General features: G+C 43.1%; 1 protein-coding gene across 1 annotated transcript in view; it reads left to right on the top strand.

Moving 5' to 3' along the window:
* The window catches only part of LOC144685684 (rab-like protein 6), a 121,240-nt gene that overhangs the window by 13,299 nt on the left and 89,909 nt on the right, over nt 1–18,032 (top strand). The window contains 1 exon segment of the mRNA XM_078550467.1: nt 2,483–2,530. Coding sequence (XP_078406593.1) covers nt 2,483–2,530 — 48 coding nt within the window.

Raw genomic sequence — 18,032 nt, 5'->3', positions numbered from 1 at the left:
CGGTCACCCTGCGCCATCGCTGCCCGGCGCTCGGTCGCCCTGCGCGGTCGCTGCCCGGCGCTCGGTCACCCTGCGCCATCGCTGCCCGGCGCTCGGTCGCCCTGCGTGGTCGCTGCCCGGCGCTCGGTCGCCCTGCGCGGTCGCTGCCCGGCGCTCGGTCGCCCTGCGCCGTCGCTGCCCGGCGCTCGGTCGCCCTGCGCCGTTGCTGCCCGGCGCTCGGTCGCCCTGCGCGGTCGCTGCCCGGCGTTCGGTCGCCCTGCGCGGTCGCCCTGCGCCGTCGCTGCCCGGCGCTCGGTCGCCCTGCGCCGTCGCTCCATTACCCTGTGCGGTCACTGTCCGGTGCACGGTCGCCCTGTGCGGTCGCTGTCCGGTGCACGGTCACCCTGTGCGGTCGCTGTCCGGTTCACGGTCGCCCTGCGCGATAAAGGGGCACTCGGACTCAAAATGTTAATTCTCTTTCTCTCTCCACAGATGCTGTCTGACCCTGCTGTGTTTTTCCAGCATTTTCTGTTTTTATTTCATTTAAGACAGAGATGAGAAGAAATTTTTTCTCTGAGGGTTGTGAGTTTTTCAACTCTCTTTCTCAAAAGGCAGTGGAAGCAGGGTTTTATTTTCAAGGCAGAGCTAGGTAGATTCTTGATTAACAAGGTGGAGAAAGGTTATCAGGGGTAGGCGGGAGGTTAAAATCAGAGGAGCCATGATCTTATTGAATGGCGGAGCAGACTTGAAGAACTGTTCCTAGTTTATATGCTTGTATGTCCTATATTGACTGCATTTCTACACTTTGCTGTTCTCCCCTGTACAGTCCCTTGCCTATTGGAGTGATGGTCTGTACTATACTCCTTCAAGGTGCCCTCATTCCTCGCAGTCTCCAATTCTGAGTACTGTTGAGAGAGAGGCAAACATCCCGACGACTCCTCTTCCTCCTGGCCATCCATCTACGATCTTGAACTCTCCAGCCTGTGGGGTGACCACCACCTGGAACGTGTGATTCAGGAAACTCCCATCCGCCCTGATGCTCCGCAGTGACTTCAGCTGCCCCTCAAGATCAGAAATCCTGAGCTTGAGCTCAAGCAGCTGGAGGGGATTATTAAAGACACATGAGGTGTCCTGAAGTTCCCTCAAGGTGCAGAACTTGGAAACAAAAGGTCTCAGCAGCCCATCATGATCTAAAAAATTTGTATTGCACTCTGTTTAAATCTCTGCTCTGACTCTCAGCTCCCGCTCTGTTTAATTCTCCGCTCTGACTCTCGGCTCCTGCTCTGTTTAATTCTCCGCTCTGACTCTCGGCTCCCGCTCTGCTTAATTCTCCGCTCTGACTCTTGGCTCCTGCTCTGTTTAATTCTTCGCCCTGACTCTCGGCTCCCGCTCTGTTTAATTCTCCGCTTTGACTCTCGGCTCCCGCTCTGTTTAATTCTCCGCCCTGACTCTCAGCTCCCGCTCTGTTTAATTCTCCGGCTCTGACTCTCAGCTCCCGCTCTGTTTAATTCTCTGCTCTGACTCTCAGCTCCCGCTCTGTTTAATTCTCCGCTCTGACTCTCAGCTCCCGCTCTGTTTAATTTTCCGCTTTGACTCTCAACTCCCGCTCTGTTTAATTCTCCGCTCTGACTCTCAGCTCCCGCTCTGTTTAATTCTCCGCTCTGACTCTCAGCTCCCGCTCTATTTAATTTTCCGCTTTGACTCTCGGCTCCCGCTCTGTTTAATTCTCTGCTCTGACTCTCGGCTCCTGCTCTGTTTAATTCTCCGTCTCTGACTCTCGGCTCCCGCTCAGTTTAATTCTCCGCTTTGACTCTCGACTCCCGCTCTGTTTATTTCTCCGCCCTGACTCTCGGCTCCCGCTCTGTTTAATTCTCCGCCCTGACTCTCGGCTCCCGCTCTGTTTAATTCTCCACTCTGACTCTTGGCTCCTGCTCTGTTTAATTCTCCGCTCTGACTCTCGGCTCCCGCTCTGTTTAATTCTCCGCCCTGACTCTCGGCTCCTGCTCTGTTTAATTCTCCGCTTTGACTCTCGGCTCCCGTTCTGTTTAATTCTCCACTCTGACTCTCGGCTCCTGCTCTGTTTAATTCTCCGCTTTGACTCTCGGCTCCCGCTCTGTTTAATTGTCCGCTTTGACTCTTGGCTCCCGTTCTGTTTAATTCTCCGCTCTGACTCAGCTCCCGTTCTGTTTAATTCTCCACTCTGACTGTCGGCTCCTGCTCTGTTTAATTCTCCGCTTTGACTCTCGGCTCCCGCTCTGTTTAATTGTCCGCTTTGACTCTTGGCTCCCTTTCTGTTTAATTCTCCGCTCTGACTCAGCTCTCATTCTGTTTAATTCTCCACTGTGACTCTCAGCTCCACTCCGTTTAATTCTCTGCTGTGATTCTCTGCCCCTCTTTCTAAATCACTGTCTGGTGGCTCCGGCCACTGAGGCAGCTGTAAAGTAAATGAAATTGGCATCTGTTCAACAAAGTCATGCGAATTGTATCTTGTGCTTTATTGCAGCCACTGATGACATTGTGAAGGTGGAGGTGTGGGACATAGTGGATAAAGGTAAGTGTTTAATTTTCTTTTCAAGTTTTTGGGATAGAACGGAATGTCACATTGTAGCTCTGTGGAGTTTGTCTCTTTACCCCTGCCTCTTATTGTTCGCGTCTTCAATCCTCCTTGGTATATAAACTTGATGATTCTTCTTTGGCCCCCATTATACCTGTCCTAACTCTTTGACGAGCTTTCTTATTTAATTAGTGTCACTCCCCTTCTCTTTGACCATATCCCTACAAATATTTATCCAATTCCCTTTGGAAGTTATTATTGAAGCTGCTTCCTGTACTTTTTCAGTGCATTCCATATCACTACAACTTGCTACATTAAAAATAAACCCTCATGTTGCTTCTGATTCTTTACCCAGTTACCTTAAATCTGTGTCCTCTATTTATCGACTCTCATACCACTGAAACTATTTCTCCCCATTTACTCTGTCAAAACCCCTCATAATTTTCAACACTTCTATTAAGCCTGCCCTTAAGCTTTTCTGCTCTAAGGAAAACAACCCCATCTTATCTAATCTCAACATATAACTGAAGTCCTTCACCCTGGTAAAATTCTAGTAAATCTCTACTGCCTCCTATCTGAGGCCGTATCATCCTTCCTAAAGTGTGGTGCCCAGAACTGGCCACAGCTCTCCTGCTTGGGCCTAAACAATGATTTCTATAGGTTCAGCATAACTTTCTTCCTTATGCACTCCATGCCTCTTTTAATAAATCCAATAATCGCTTCACTCGAAATTATTATGCAATAAACAGAAAATTAGAAACATCCTGGTTTCCAAAGGCTTGATCCTCCTCGTCCACAGCTGTTCCACAGTCCTGGAAAATTCTTTTCCTCTGCCTTCTGAACATCCACCAACTTGGTTGCTCCCAGCTACAACCCCAAAACCTCCTGAAAAAATCCCACAGAACAACTTTCCAGAATTCCAACCAAGGCTCCACCCTGAATCATTCATCTCCATGGTAACAGAGGCTAGTTGAGATGTCTGATAAATATTTACATTAATTAACTTTTAGCATTTGATTCTAGGACTCATGAATAAATTATATATTTAATGGGATTAACAATCCTCTGGACAAACTTGCTCGTTCCACCAGGAAACCCTCTTGTTTACAAAGTTACTTTTAGCTTTGATCTGGGAACTACATAACTTAATTTAAGCCCCTTTATGAAGACACTGTAGACATTTCATCTCTACAAAGAAATTCAGGAAAAATAGCTATTATTTAGTATTTTCACACTTCCACCTGTACACAGTACTCTAGGTATTTACTCAGCAATGCACAGTACAATTTTGGCAAGACTTCTCCACATTCATACCTCATCCCCCTTGCAGTGAAGGCCAACTTTTCATTTGCCTTCTGAATTACTCGCTGTACCCCCATGCTGACATTTTGGACTCCTGTACAAAGACATAGATCCCTCTGTACTGTGGCATTCTACAGTCTCTGTCCATTTAGATAATACTCTGCTTTTCTATTCTTCCTTGCAAAGTGGACAATCTCACATTTTCCCATATTATACTTCATCTGCCAAATTTTTGCCCACTCACTTAAACTTCCTATATCTCTTTGCAGACTCTTTGTCTTTTTCACAACTTGCTGTCATACCTATCTTTGTACTGTCAGCAAACTTAGCTAGAATACCACTCGGTTCCTTTATCCAAGTCATTTATCTAAATTGCAAATGGTTGAGGGCACAGCACTGATCTCTGCGGCACTCCACGAGTACAGTTTGCCAACCTGAAAATGACCCATTTATCCTGACTCTGTTGGATGTTCGTTAACCAGTCCTCTAATATGAGACCTAAACATTATGAGCTGTTATCTGGTGCAGTCACCTTTTATGTGGCATCTTATTAAATGCCTTTTGGAAATCCATATACACGAGATCTACTGCTTCCCCTTTATCCATCTTGCTTATTACATCCTCAAAGAACTCTAATAAGTTTGTCAAACATGATTTCCCTTTCATAAAACCATGTTGGCTCTGCTGATTCTATTATGATTTTCTAAATGTCCTACAGCTAGTTCCTTAACAATGGACCCCAACATTTTCCCAGTGACAGATGTTACGCTAACTGGCCTATAGTTTTCTGCATTCTGTCTCCCTCCCTTCTATAATCCAATCTGATGAAATCTTTCCAGAACCTAGGAAATTTTGTAAGATTGGGATTGATTAAGAAAGGCAAAATAGAGTACGAGAGTAAGCTTGCAGGGTACATAAAAACTGACTGTAAAAGTTTCTAAAGGTATGTGAAGAGAAAAAGATTGGTGAAGACAAATGTAGGTTCCTTACAGTCAGAAACAGGGGAATTTATAATGGGGAACAAAGAAATGGCTGACCAACTAAATACATACTTTGGTTCTGTCTTCACAAAGGAGAACACTAATAACATACCAGAAATGTTGGGGAACACAAGGTTTAGTGAGAGGGAGGAACTGAAAGAAATCAGTATTAGTAGGGAAATGGTGTTGGGGAAATTGATGGGATTGAAGGCCGATAAATCCCCGGGGCCTGATAATCTACATCCCAGAGTACTTAAGGAAGTGGCTCTAGAAATAGTGGATGCATTGGTGGTCATCTTCCAAGATTCTATCGACTCTGGAACAATTCCTACAGATTGGAGGGTAGCTAATGTAACCTCACTATTTAAAAAGGGAGGCAAAGAGAAAACACGGAATTATAGACCAGCCAGCCTGACATCAGTAGTGGGGAAAATTCTAGAGCCCATTATAAAAGACTTAATAGCTGAGCACGTGGAAAACAGTGGCAGAATCGGACAGAGTCAGCATGGATTTATGAAAGGAAAATCATGCTTGACAAATCTACTGGAAATTTTTGAGAATGTAACTAGTAGAGTTGATGATGGGGAGCCAGTGGATGCGGTTTATTTGGACTTTCAGAAGGCTTTCGACAAAGTCCCACATAAGAGATTAGCGTGTAAAATTAAAGCGAATGGGATTGGGGGTAGTGTATTGAGATGGATAGAAAACTGGTTGGCAGACAGGAAACAAAGAGTAGGAATAAACGGGTCTTTTTCCGAATGGCAGGCAGTGACTAGTGGGGTGCCGCAGGGATTGGTGCTGGGACCCCAGTTATTCACAATATATATATTAATGATTTAGATGAGGGAATTAAATGTAATATCTCCAAATTTGCAGATGACACAAAGCGGGATGGGAGGGTGAGCCAAGAGGAGGATGCAGAGATGCTTCAGTGTGATTTGGACAAGCTGAGTGAGTGGGCAAATGCATGGCAGATGCAGTATAATGTGGATAAATGTGAGGTTATCCATTTTGGTAGCAAAAACAGGGAGGCAGATTATCATCTGAATGGCTGTAAATTGAGAGAGGGGAATGTGCAATGAGACCTGGGTGTCCTTGTACACCAGTTGCTGAAGGTAAGCATGCAGGTGCAGCAGGCGGTAAAGAAGGCAAATGGCATGTTGGCCTTCATAGCCAGAGGATTCGAGTACAGGAACAGGGATGTCTTGCTGCAATTGTACAGGGCCTTGGTGAGACCACACCTGGAATATTGTGTGCAGTTTTGGTCTCCTTATCTGAGGAAGGATGTACTTGCTATAGACGGGGTGCAGCGAAGGTTTACCCGACTGATTCCTGGGATGGCGGGACTGACATATGAGGAGAGACTGAGTCGGTTAGGATTATATTCGCTGGAGTTCAGAAGAATGAGAGGGGATCTCATAGAAATCTATAAAATTCTAACAGGACTAGACAGGGTAGCTGCAGGAAGGATGTTTCCGATGGTGGGGGAGTCCAGAACCAGGGTTCACAGTCTGAGGATATGGGGTAGACCATTTAGGACTAAGATGAGGAGAAATTTCTTCACCCAGAGAGTGGTGAGCCTGTGGAATTCATTACCACAGAATGTCATTGAGTCCAAAACATTGGATGTTTTCAAGAAGGAGTTAGATATAGCTCTTGGGACGAAAGGGATCAAAAGGTATGGGGAGAAAGTGGGAGCAGGCTATTGAGTTGGATGATCAGCCATGATCATAATGAATGGCGGAGCAGGCTCGAAGGGCCGAATGGCCTAGTCCTGATCCTAGTTTCTATGTTTCTATTACAACCAGTGCATCCACTTTCTCTGCAGTCACTCTCTTTAAGACCTTGGGATGTAGGACATCGGGTCCAGTCTTTGGTCTCATTCGTTTTCCTAATACTTTTGCTCTAATGATAGTGATTGCTTGAAGATACTCCCTCCCTTTTGCCCCTTGATTTTCTCCTATTGTTATTGGGATTCATTTTGTGTCTTCTACCATGAAAATGGATAGAAAATACTTGATCGAAGCTTCTGCCATTTCCTTGTTTCCTGTTATTCCCCAATCCCATCCTCTGAACCAACGCTCACATTAGCTACTCTCTTTTTTCTAAATGTATAAAACCAGACAGTGAGAAATATTACACTTCTTGCTAGTTTACTCTCATGTTCTAATTTCTCATTTTTAGTCATCCTTTGCTGGTTTCTAAAATTTTACCAGCTCTTCTGGCCGACCACTAATCTTTGCAGCATTATATATGTTTTCTTTCAATTTGATACAATGCTTAATAGACTCACAGAACATAGAATAGTTACAGCTCAGAAGGAGGCCTTAATTTCTTTAGTTAGCCATGGATGGTGTATCCTTCTCATAGAGTCTTTCTTTCTCAATGGAATATATTTTTGTTGACAATTATGAAGTATCTCCTTAAATATCTGCCACTGGTCCTCTGCATCTTACCTTTTAACCTTATTTTCCCACTCCACTGTAGCCAACCCTGTCTTCATACTTACACTAAGGCCTTTAAATAACTTTAAGACACTAGTTTCAAACCCAAATTTCTCATCCTCAAACTGAATGTAAAAGTTCTACCATGCTAGGATCACTCTTGCCTAGAGAATCCTTTACTATAAGATCATTAATTAATCCTGTCTCATTAAGCATTGCCAGGTGTAAAGTAGTTTGTTCCCTGGTTAATTCCACAATGTATTGTTCTATTCCTGAATACATTCTATGAACTCTGGTTAGCTTTGCCTGTTTGAATTATCTAATCTCTATGAAGATTAAAATTGCCCATCATTATTGCAGTACCTTTCTTACAAGCCTCCATTATTTCATGACTTATACTCTGTCCTACACTGCGTAGTAGGCGGTAGGTCAGGGGGCATAGAAATTACTCCTACCAGTGATTACTTTGCCTTGTTATATCTTATTTTCACCCAAACTGATTCTACATCTTGATCTTCTGAGTAAAGAGAATTTCTCACTACTGTACTGATCTCATCCTTTATTAACAGAGCTTCTACACCTCCTTTTCCTACTATCTGAAATGTCAAACACCTTTGAAACCCAAGCCCTAGCCTTGTTCACCTAGCAACCATGTCTGGGTAACAGAGCCATTTACAGCACAGAAGGAGGCCATTCAGCCCATCGGGCCCATGCCGGCTCCCCGTGAAGCAATCCAGTCAGTCCCATTCCCCTGCTCCATCCTGTAGTTCTGAAAGTTTGTTTTCTTCAAATGCTTACCCAATTTCCTTTAAACCATTGATTGTTTTTGTTTCCACCACCCTAGTGGGCAACGAAAAGGCCATTCAGCTAATTTTGTCTGTGCTGTCTCTGTGAAGCTCAAATATTGAATGTATCAAGTCTCAATTATGCTTAAATAAAATAACTTATAATGGGAAAATTATTCTCAGAATTCCCCTTGTATGAGATTTCCTTTAAAATATTTGATTAATAAAACCACATATCTATTGCTTTCACTAGAGCCAGCGTTTCTGTGGCTAAGGTACTTTTAACCACTCTTTCTATTTTCATAGCTTCCCAGGAAAGGGCCAACATTTTCTATTTTCACCCTCCAAGAATATTATAAACCCAGCTGTACTCAAATCCCCACCTGTAAGATTGGCATGGGAAGCGTCACTAAAAAGGACTAAATGTCCTTTAGGTTGCCCAAAGCTGGAAACTTGAATACACGTTTCCCTGTATTTAATTTCTTTAATGTTTTATTTGCTCTGAAAGCAAACTCAATTATAGCATGTTTCATCACAGCACTTAATTCCAATACATAAAAACTGACATTGGATCATGTCCAAGTACATAGCCAATTTAACCATCCAATTAATCTTCTTAACTGCTCGGTTTCTTCTTTAAATGTAAGATCATCTTTCTGTGACAATCTAGCCCTATTTATTGGGATACAGATAACACTTACAAGATACAATTGTTGATTCAAGATTACTGCTGACGTATTCTGCTTAATGTCTCAGCCTAATATCTAATATTTGAGATTGGAAGCCTATCTTCTAATCTTAAACCCCCTTAAATCTTATTTATAATAAATTGCCCAAATTCCACAGATTCATCCCATAGAAAATCAGCAACATGCATCATAAAGATGCTTGCAAATTTCCTTTTGTGCTACTAGTAGAACATTGCTGGATCTGCTTTCAGTTGAGTACAGCCTATTTTCAGCAAGACAGATTTAAACGGGAAATAGCAAACCCTCAATGCACCATTCAATCCATACATACATTTGTTTAATTTCCACAGCTTTCACTTGCCACTGCAATTCTTCTCCCAGCAAAATGCTGCTTTTATATCAATTAGCAAATGAAGTGCAGCTGAGTGAGGACTTGGAGTTTGGTGAGAGGGAGAGCTTTAAGTGTTAAATTTTGTTATTAAATTTTACTTTTATAATCTAATCTAGCCTGTGATTAGCAGTAACTGGAAAGTACTGTGTAAGCAGGCTAAGTTTTCTTTCTTGCAGTTTAGACAGGGTAAACTCACTCTCAGCTGTAGGAGCTGAGCAGTTAATTAGCTAACTGGTTGAATCAGGTTACTGTAGCCCCAGTTCAGTTTATTGTAAATTCAGGGTGTTTTAGTACAGCCATGGCAAACGGAGCAGCACCAGGCATACCTAAAAATGAGCTGTCAACCTGGTGAAGCAATAGCAGAGGACTACTTGCGTGCCAGACAGCATAAGCGGCAAGTAATAGACAGAGCTAAGCAATTCCACAACCAACGGATCAGATCTAAGGTCTGCAAACCTGCCATATCCAGTAGTGAATGTTGGTGGATAATTAAACAACTCACTGGAGGAGAAGTCTCCACAAATATCCCCATCCTCAATGATGGGCAAGCCCAGCACATCAGTACAAAACATAAGGCTGAAGCATTTGTTACAATCTTCAGCCAGAAATGCCGGTTCGATGATCCATCTCGGCCTCATCCAGATGTCCCCAGCATCGCAGATGCCAGTCTTCAACCAATTCAATTCACTCCCCTTGATATCAAGAAATGGCTGAAGGCAGTGGATACTGCAAAGGCTATGGGCCCTGACAGTATTCCGGCAATAGTACTGAAAACTTCTGCTCCAGAACTTGCTGCACCCCTAGCCAAGCTGTTCCAGTACAGCTACAACTCTGGCATCTAACCAGCTATGTGGAAAATTGCCCAGGTATGTCCTGTACACAAAAATCAGGACAAATCCAATCTGGCCAATTACCGCCTCATCAGTCTACTCTCCATCATCAGTAAAGAAATGGAAGGGTCATCAACAGTGCTATCAAGCGGCACTTGCTTAGCAATAACCTACTCACTGACACCCAGTTTGGGTTCCACCACAGCCACTCAGCTCTTGACCTCATTGCAGCCTTGGTTCAAACATGGACAAAAGAGTTGAACTCCTGAGGTGAGGTGAGAGTGACTGCCCTTAGCATCAGGGTAGCATTTGACCGAGTGTGGCATCAAGGAGCCCGAGCAAAACTAGAGTCAATGGGAATCGGAGGGGAAAACCCTCCACTGGTTGGAATCATACATAGGCTATTGGTTGTGCTTGTTGGTGGTCAGTCATCTCAGCTCCAGGATATCACTGCAGGAGTTCCTCAGGGTAGCGTCCTTGGCCCAACCATCTTCAGCTGCTTTATCAATGACCTTCCTTTCTTCATAAGGTCAGAAGTGGGGATGTTCGCTGATGATTGCACAATGTTCATCATTCGTGATTCCTCAGATACTGAAATAGTTCATGTCCAAATGCAGCAAGACCTGGACAATACCCAGGCTTGGGCTGACAAGTGGCAAGTAACATTTGCGCCACACAAGTGCCAGGTAATGGCCATCTCCAACAAGAGAGAATCTAACCATCGCCCCTTGACGTTCAATGGTATTACCATCACTGAATCCCCCACTGTCAACATCCTGGGGATTACCATGGACCACTAACTGAACTGGACTAGCCATATAAATACTGTGGCTACAAGGGCAGGTCAGAGGCTAGGAATCGTGTGACGAGTAACTCACCTCCTGACTCCCCAAAGCCTGTCAACCATCTACAAGACACAAGTCAGTAGTGTGATGGAATACTCCCCACTTGCCTGGATGAGTGCAGCTCCTACAACACTCAAGAAGCTTGACATCATCCAGGACAAAGCAGCCTGCTTGATTGGCACCAGACCCACAAACATTCACTCCCTCCACTACTGACACACAGAAGCAGCAGTGTGCACCATCTACAAGATGCACTGCAGGAATTCACCAAGGATCCTTAGACAGCACCTTCCAAACCCAGGACCACTACCACCTGGAAGAACAAGGGCAGCAGATAGATGGGAACACCACCACCTGGAAGTTTCCCTCCGAGCCACTCACCATCCTGACTTGGAAATATATCACCATTCCTTCACTGTCACTGGGTCAAAATCCTGGAACTCCTTCCTTAACAGCACTGTGGGTGTACCTACACCACATGAATTGCAGCGGTTCAAGAAGGCAGCTCAACACTACCTTCTCAAGGGCAACTAGGGATGGGCAATAAATGCTGCCCTAACCAGCAAAGCCCACATCCTGTAAATGAATAAAGAAAGTGCAGCTGAGCTAACTGAGTGAAGACTTGGAGTTTGGGGAGAGGGGGTGTTTGGTGAAGCTGGGGAAGGAGATGTTTGTTTCCTTTTTTCTATCTTTCTCACTCCATAGAAATTGGTTCTTGCTTTACTACAGGGAAAGGAGCTAGCTGTTTGGTGAGTATCTGGTAAGTGGGTCAGTTCTTTTCTATCCCTAAGGTTTAAAATAGTACACAAACTGGTGGTAAAATTAATAAAGTATATAAGAAAGCAACGTAAATAAGTGATTAATATAATTAAGTTATTATTTAAAACACATTAAGGATGGCAGGACAAGTGATGTGTCATGGCTGCAGCATGTGGGAGCTCCTGGATAATACTGATCCAGGGCAAACGCGTCTGCAATAAGTGCTGTGGCTTCTTGAGCTTTGGCTCAGAGTCATTGAGCTGGAGGTTGAGCTGCAGACACAGACATATCAGGGAGGTGGAAGTTACCTGGATGCTTTATATCAGGAAGCAGTCATACCACTTAGCAAAGGGCCTTTTGATTTGGTCAGTGGCCAGGGACAGGAGGGTGTGACTCCGAGTGAGTCAGTTAAGGGGACCCAGAGGGCAGGAGTGTGAGCCTCTGCAATTGTCTAATAGATTTGAGGTTCTCTCAGCTTCTTTGGATGAGAGCAGGGGCTGCAGGGTGAGCAAACTGACCATGGCACTGTGGTACAGGAAGCCATCTAAGTGGGGCAAGCAAGAAGGAACGTAGTGGTAGTATGGGACAGTATAGTGAGGGGGATTGACACTGTTCTCTGTAGTAAAGAGCGAGAGTCCAGGCGGTTGTGTTACCTACCCGGTGCCAGGGTTCGGGACATTTGCTCAAGGCTGGAGAGAAACTTGCAGTGGGATGGGGAGGATCCAGTGGTCGTAGGTACTAATGACATTGGCAAGATGAGAAAGGAGGCTTTGCATAGTCACTACGAGGAGCTAGGCACCAAATTAAGAAGCAGAACCTCAAAGGTAGTAATTTCTGGATTATTACCTGAGACATATACAAATTGGCATAGGATAAATAAGATTAGAGAAATGAATGCGTCGCTCAAAGACTCGTGGGTTCTGATTCGTGGGGCACTGGCACCAACAACTTATAACAATAACTTATACTGTATGTGAAGAGAATTTGAAACAAGGCTTGGCAGATAACTGTCAGCCACCATCAGTGGTGCATTCTCCATGGCAACACCACTTGCTAACCAGTCGGCACTCTCTTCAGATACAGAGGAATTGTTTTTCCCCTTATATTGGTATTCTTGTGAATGCCCTGATGAGTGCAAGATGAAAAGCTTAGACATGCCTCTTTTTTCAGCAATACTCAAGTTCTGTACTACCAAATGACTATATACAAATCTAAGAGTAAATTAGCAGATGAGGCTGGACGCTACAAATTTAATAAAAGGACCAAACTAAAGGCTCTGTATCTAAACACATAGCATTTGAAACAAAACAGATGAACCGATAGTGTCAATAGAAATAAATAAGCACGACCTGATAACCATTACAGAAACATGGCTACAGGATGACATAGATTGGGACCTGAATATTGAAGGGTACGTGACATTTAGGAAAGACAGGAAGCTAGGAAAAGGTGGAGGGGTGGCTCTGTTAATTAATGATGGTATTAGCACATTAGAGAGGGATGACCTAAGTTCAGGAAACCAGGATGTAGAAGCGATTTGGGTTGAGATGAGAAATGATAAAGGCAAGAAGTCACTTGTGGGAGTTGTGTACAGACCCCCTAATTGTAACTACATGGTAGGACAGAGTATAAAAGAAGAAATAATGGGAGCTTGTCAGAAAGGTACAGCAATAATCATAGGGATTTTAATCTACTTTATAGACTGGAAAAATCAGATGGGTAAAGGTAGCGTGGGTGAGGAGTTCATAGAATGTTTGTGAGATAGCTTTTTAGAACAGCATGTTCTGGAGCCAACCAGAGGGCAGGCTATAGTAGCCCTGGTATTGAGCAATGAGATGGGATTAATTGATAACCTCATAGTGAAGGCACCCCTAGGTAGCAGCTATCATAGCATGATTGAATTTTACATTCAGTTTGAGGGAGAAACTAGTACGTCCAGTACTAGTATTTTAAACTTAAATAAGAGAAACTATGAGGGCATGAAAGCGGAGCTAGCTAAAGTGAACTGGTAAATGAGGTTAAGGGACAGGTCAATAGAGGTTCAGTGGCAGATATATAAAGGGATATTTCAGAATTCAGACAATAGATACATTCCAAGAGAAAGAAAAATTCCGAGGGGAGGGCCCACCATCCGTGGTTAACTAAAAAAGTTAAAGTCTGAGTATCAAACTTAAAGAAAAAGCATATAATTATGCAAAGATGGGTGGCAGGTCAGAAGATTGGACAGAATATTAAGAAACAGCGAAGAGTGACAAAAAGATTAATAAGGTGAGAAAAATTAGAGTACGAGAGGAAGCTAGCTAGAAATATAAAGAGTTTTTGTAGATATTTAAATGAGAAAATAGTTAACAAAGTGAGTGTTGGTTCTGTAGAAAGAGCGTCTGGCGAATTGATAATGGAAAGTAGGGTAATGGCAGTTGAATTAAACAGGTATTTTGCTTTGGTCTTCACAATCGAGGACACAAGTTGAGCAAATTGTTGGCGCTACGGGCTGACAAATCTCCAAGTCCAGATGGACTTCACCCTAAGGCCTTGAAAGAAGTGTTAGTGAGATAGTTGATGCTTTGGTTTTAATTTTCTAAAATTCCCTAGATTCAGGGAAGGTTCCATTAGATTGGAAAATAGCAAATATAACTCCTTCATACAAAAAGGGAGGGAGAGCGAAAGCAAGATACTACAGGCCAGTTAGTCTAACATCTGTCATGGGGAAAATGTTAGAAGCTATTATTAAATATGTTACAGCAGGGCACTTAGAAAAATTCAAGGCAATCAGGCAGAGTCAACATGGTTTTGTGAAAGGGAAATCACGTTTAACCAATTTATTGGAGTTCTTTGAAGGAGTCACATGCACTGTGGATAAAGGGGAACTGATGGATGTACTGTACTTGGATTTCCAGAAGGCATTTGATAGAGTGCCACACCAAAGGCTATTGTGGATAATAAAAGCTCATAGTGTAGTGGGTAACGTATTGGCCTGTTCCCCTAATTATGCAGTTCCTTACTACAACTACATTCCTTTTTTACTCCCCCCACTTAAATGGCCCCTTTTACCAATGTGGCATGGTCAGTTTGCTCATCCTCCCAGCAGTCCCTGCTCTCCTCCAAGAACCTAAAATCTCTTGGGCATTTGCTAGGGCTGAGGCTCCTCCATTGCTACCTTCTGGATCCCCATACCTGCTCACTTACAGTCACACCCTCCTTGACCACAAAAAAAAATCGAAGGACCTAGGTTAAGGGGTGTGACTGCTTCCAGGAACAAAGCGTCTAGGTAACTTGCCCCCTCCCTGATGCTTCCTGTGTCTGTAGTTCGGATTCCAGCTCACCAACTCTGAGCCGAAGTGCCTCAAGCTGCAAGCACTTGCTGTATATAAGGTTGCTGTGGATCACATTAGTGTCCACCAACTCTCACGTGGTACAACTGCAACACATCATCTGCCCTACCATCTATATTGTGTTTTATTGAACTAATCAGAGTTTCAACTTCAGAAATATCACTTGATGAAGTATATAAAGTAGCTTAACTAGCTAAGCTATACATGTAATACAGTACTTGAATATCACCAGTACTAGTTTAAACAACTCCCTCAATTTATAGAAACAAAAAGGAACCTTAAAACTCACCAACCAATCACTTACCTGCTTACCTAGCTACTGCCTCTGGACTTTAGCTCGCAGGTCTCACTGTCTCTCACTCTCTCTCTCGGACCGCTCCTTGCCTTGCGAAAGACCAGAACAGCACCTCTTCCCTCACTGACTCTTAAAATTCCCTCACTCACCAAATTCCTTGCGTTATTTAAGTGTTCTCTCTAGCAGTACTCTGTCACGCTGAACTTTGTGCTACTCACTAGAGCTGTACTGGAATCAAAGGAATTTAGGAAGACCAAAGCCAATGTGCCCAATATTTCTAAAGCTTCCTCTTCTAAAACCCTAGGATGCCAGTCGTCAGGCCCAGGGAATTTGTTGTCACTTAGTCCCATTAATTTTTCCAGTATTACTTCTTTATTTGTATTGATTTCTTTAAGTTCCATCCTTGCTCGACCCTTAGTTCCCCATTATTTCTGAAACCTTTCTTGCGTCTTTTACTGTGAAGACGGATACAAAGTATTTGTTTAAGGTTTCCGCCATTTCCTCATTCCTCATTCTAATTCCAAGTGTCGCTGCCTTAAATGGGTCCACGTTTACCCTTGCTAATTTCCTCCTATTAATATACCGACAGAAATGTTTACAATCTGTTTTGATATGTCTTGCTAGTTTACTCTATTATTCTCGTTTCTCTCTCCTGATCAATTTCTTCTCTTTTATTGAGTTCTAAAATCCTCCCATTCCCCAGGCTTACTACTTTTTTAGCAAAATTATAAGCTTCCTCTGATCTAATGCTGCGTTTAACTCTTGTTAATCACGATTGGTCCACTTTTTCTGTGGAGTTTTTGTGCCTTAAAGGAATGTATATTGCAAATTAAATATTCATTATTTAAATGCTTCATTGCTTGTCTAACATCATATCTTTTAATCCAGTTTCCTAATCAATCTCCATATGGAAAATCATATTATGGTCACTCTTCCCAAAAGGCCACTTTGCTACAAACTTATTAATTAACCCTTCCTCGTTGCACAACTCTCAATCCAAAATTACCGCTTTCCTAGTTGGTAGCTCAACATAATGATCTAAAAAACTACCTTGTATGTATTCAATGAATTCATCCCCTGCACTATTATTGCAAATTTGGTTTACCCAGTCTACAAGATTAAACATCTCCATGATTACTGATTTACCTCTATTATATGCACCTCTAATTTCCTGAATTATTTTATTTTTTTTATTCGTTCATGGGATGGGAGTGTCGCTGGCTAGGCCAGAACTTATTGCCCATCCTTAATTGCCCTTGAGAACTGAGTGGCTTGCTAGGTCATTTCAGAGGGCATCTCACAATGCTGTGGGTCTGGAGTCACATGTAGGCCAGACCAGGTAAGGACGCAGATTTCCTTCCCATAGGTTTTTACAACAATCCGCAATGGTTTCATGGCCATCATTAGACTTAATTCCAGATTTTTTATTGAATTCAAATTTCGCCATCTGCTGTGGTGGGATTCAAACCTGGGTCCCCAGAGCATTACCCTCGTCTCTGGATTACTAGCCCAGTGACAATATCACAACGCCACCGCCTCCCCTATTATACTCTGCCTTAGACTGCAACTACTATTTGGAGGCCTGTAAACAGCTCCCACTAACGTTTTCTGGCCCTTTATTGTTTCTTAGCTCCACCCAAATTGTTTTGACATCCTTGCTTTGCAGAGCTAAGATCCTTTCTCTCTACTGTCTTTAATCCATCCTTTATTATCAGTGTTGCGAATCCTCATTTTAGATTTTCCCTATATCCTCTATAAGTTATTTATGCTGGAATATTTAGTTCCAAATTGTGGTCACTCTGCAACTATGTCTCTAACGACCATAGATTAAACCTATGAATTCCGACCTGTGCTATTAATTCATCCAGTTTGTTGCAAATGCTTCACATATTTAGAAATAGAGCCTTCAGCTTTGATGTTTTTCTAATTGTCCCTGACATTCCCTTGGTTATAAAGCATGTTGAGATAAAATCAGAAAGGTGCTATGTCTGTATTAGGTAAAACTCCATCAATAACTCTGTTCTATTTTTAATTTCATATTCTTTTTAAGTTCCTTGTCATCCTTTTCATTATGTTCTCCTCTTGGCTCTGTTCAGGTCAGATGGTTCTCCTCCCAGGTACATTAGGTGAGAGCTGGTCTGGCTCAAGTTGATTCTGTTTGATAACTGGGTGTGTACTTCTTTGTGTTTGCAAGTGAGAGAGTGCACACAATGAATGTGTATTGCTGCTTCTGCTAAGGTGCATGGTGTTGTAGTGAATAATAAATCTGAAGTGCTGCTGGTGTGCATATGTAATATCTAACTCCACTCTTCTCTCCAACAAGCACTGACTCTCACTGGGATACAGTTCCACATACACTGACTCTCACTGGGGTACAGTTCCACACCGACTGGCAGTCACTGGGGTATAGTTTCACACCCACTTGCTCTCGCTGCAGTACATTTCCACGCATACTGCCTCTCACTGGGGTACATTTCCACACTCACTGATTCCACAGGGTGGATGTACCCTCAAAAGTTTGTCCTAGTGACCAACCATTCTTTGTGTATGATTCCATATATGGAACGTTTGAATTCAGGGATGTTACAGGTGAACAGAGCCTGTTCCAGTTCTACCCTGTGCTCCACAAACATGCACTTAGTAGTCAAGAGTCACTGGGTAGGAATCTGTTTTGTCAAGTATGGTTGGCTGCCCACCCCCACTGAAGACAACAGCATTATATTTATATAGCACTTGTAATGTAATAAAATGTCCAAAGGCCCTTTACAGGAGTACAAAGCAAAGTATAAGGCATTGAGCCACATAAGGAGATGTTTGGCCAGATTACCTAAGCTTGGTCAAAGAGGT

Source organism: Cetorhinus maximus, chromosome 10 (genome assembly GCF_964194155.1).
Source record: "Cetorhinus maximus chromosome 10, sCetMax3.hap1.1, whole genome shotgun sequence".
NCBI classification, from domain to species: Eukaryota; Metazoa; Chordata; class Chondrichthyes; order Lamniformes; family Cetorhinidae; genus Cetorhinus; species Cetorhinus maximus.
The sequence above is the reverse complement of the archived record's forward strand: the minus strand, read 5'-3'. Positions and strand labels throughout refer to the sequence as shown.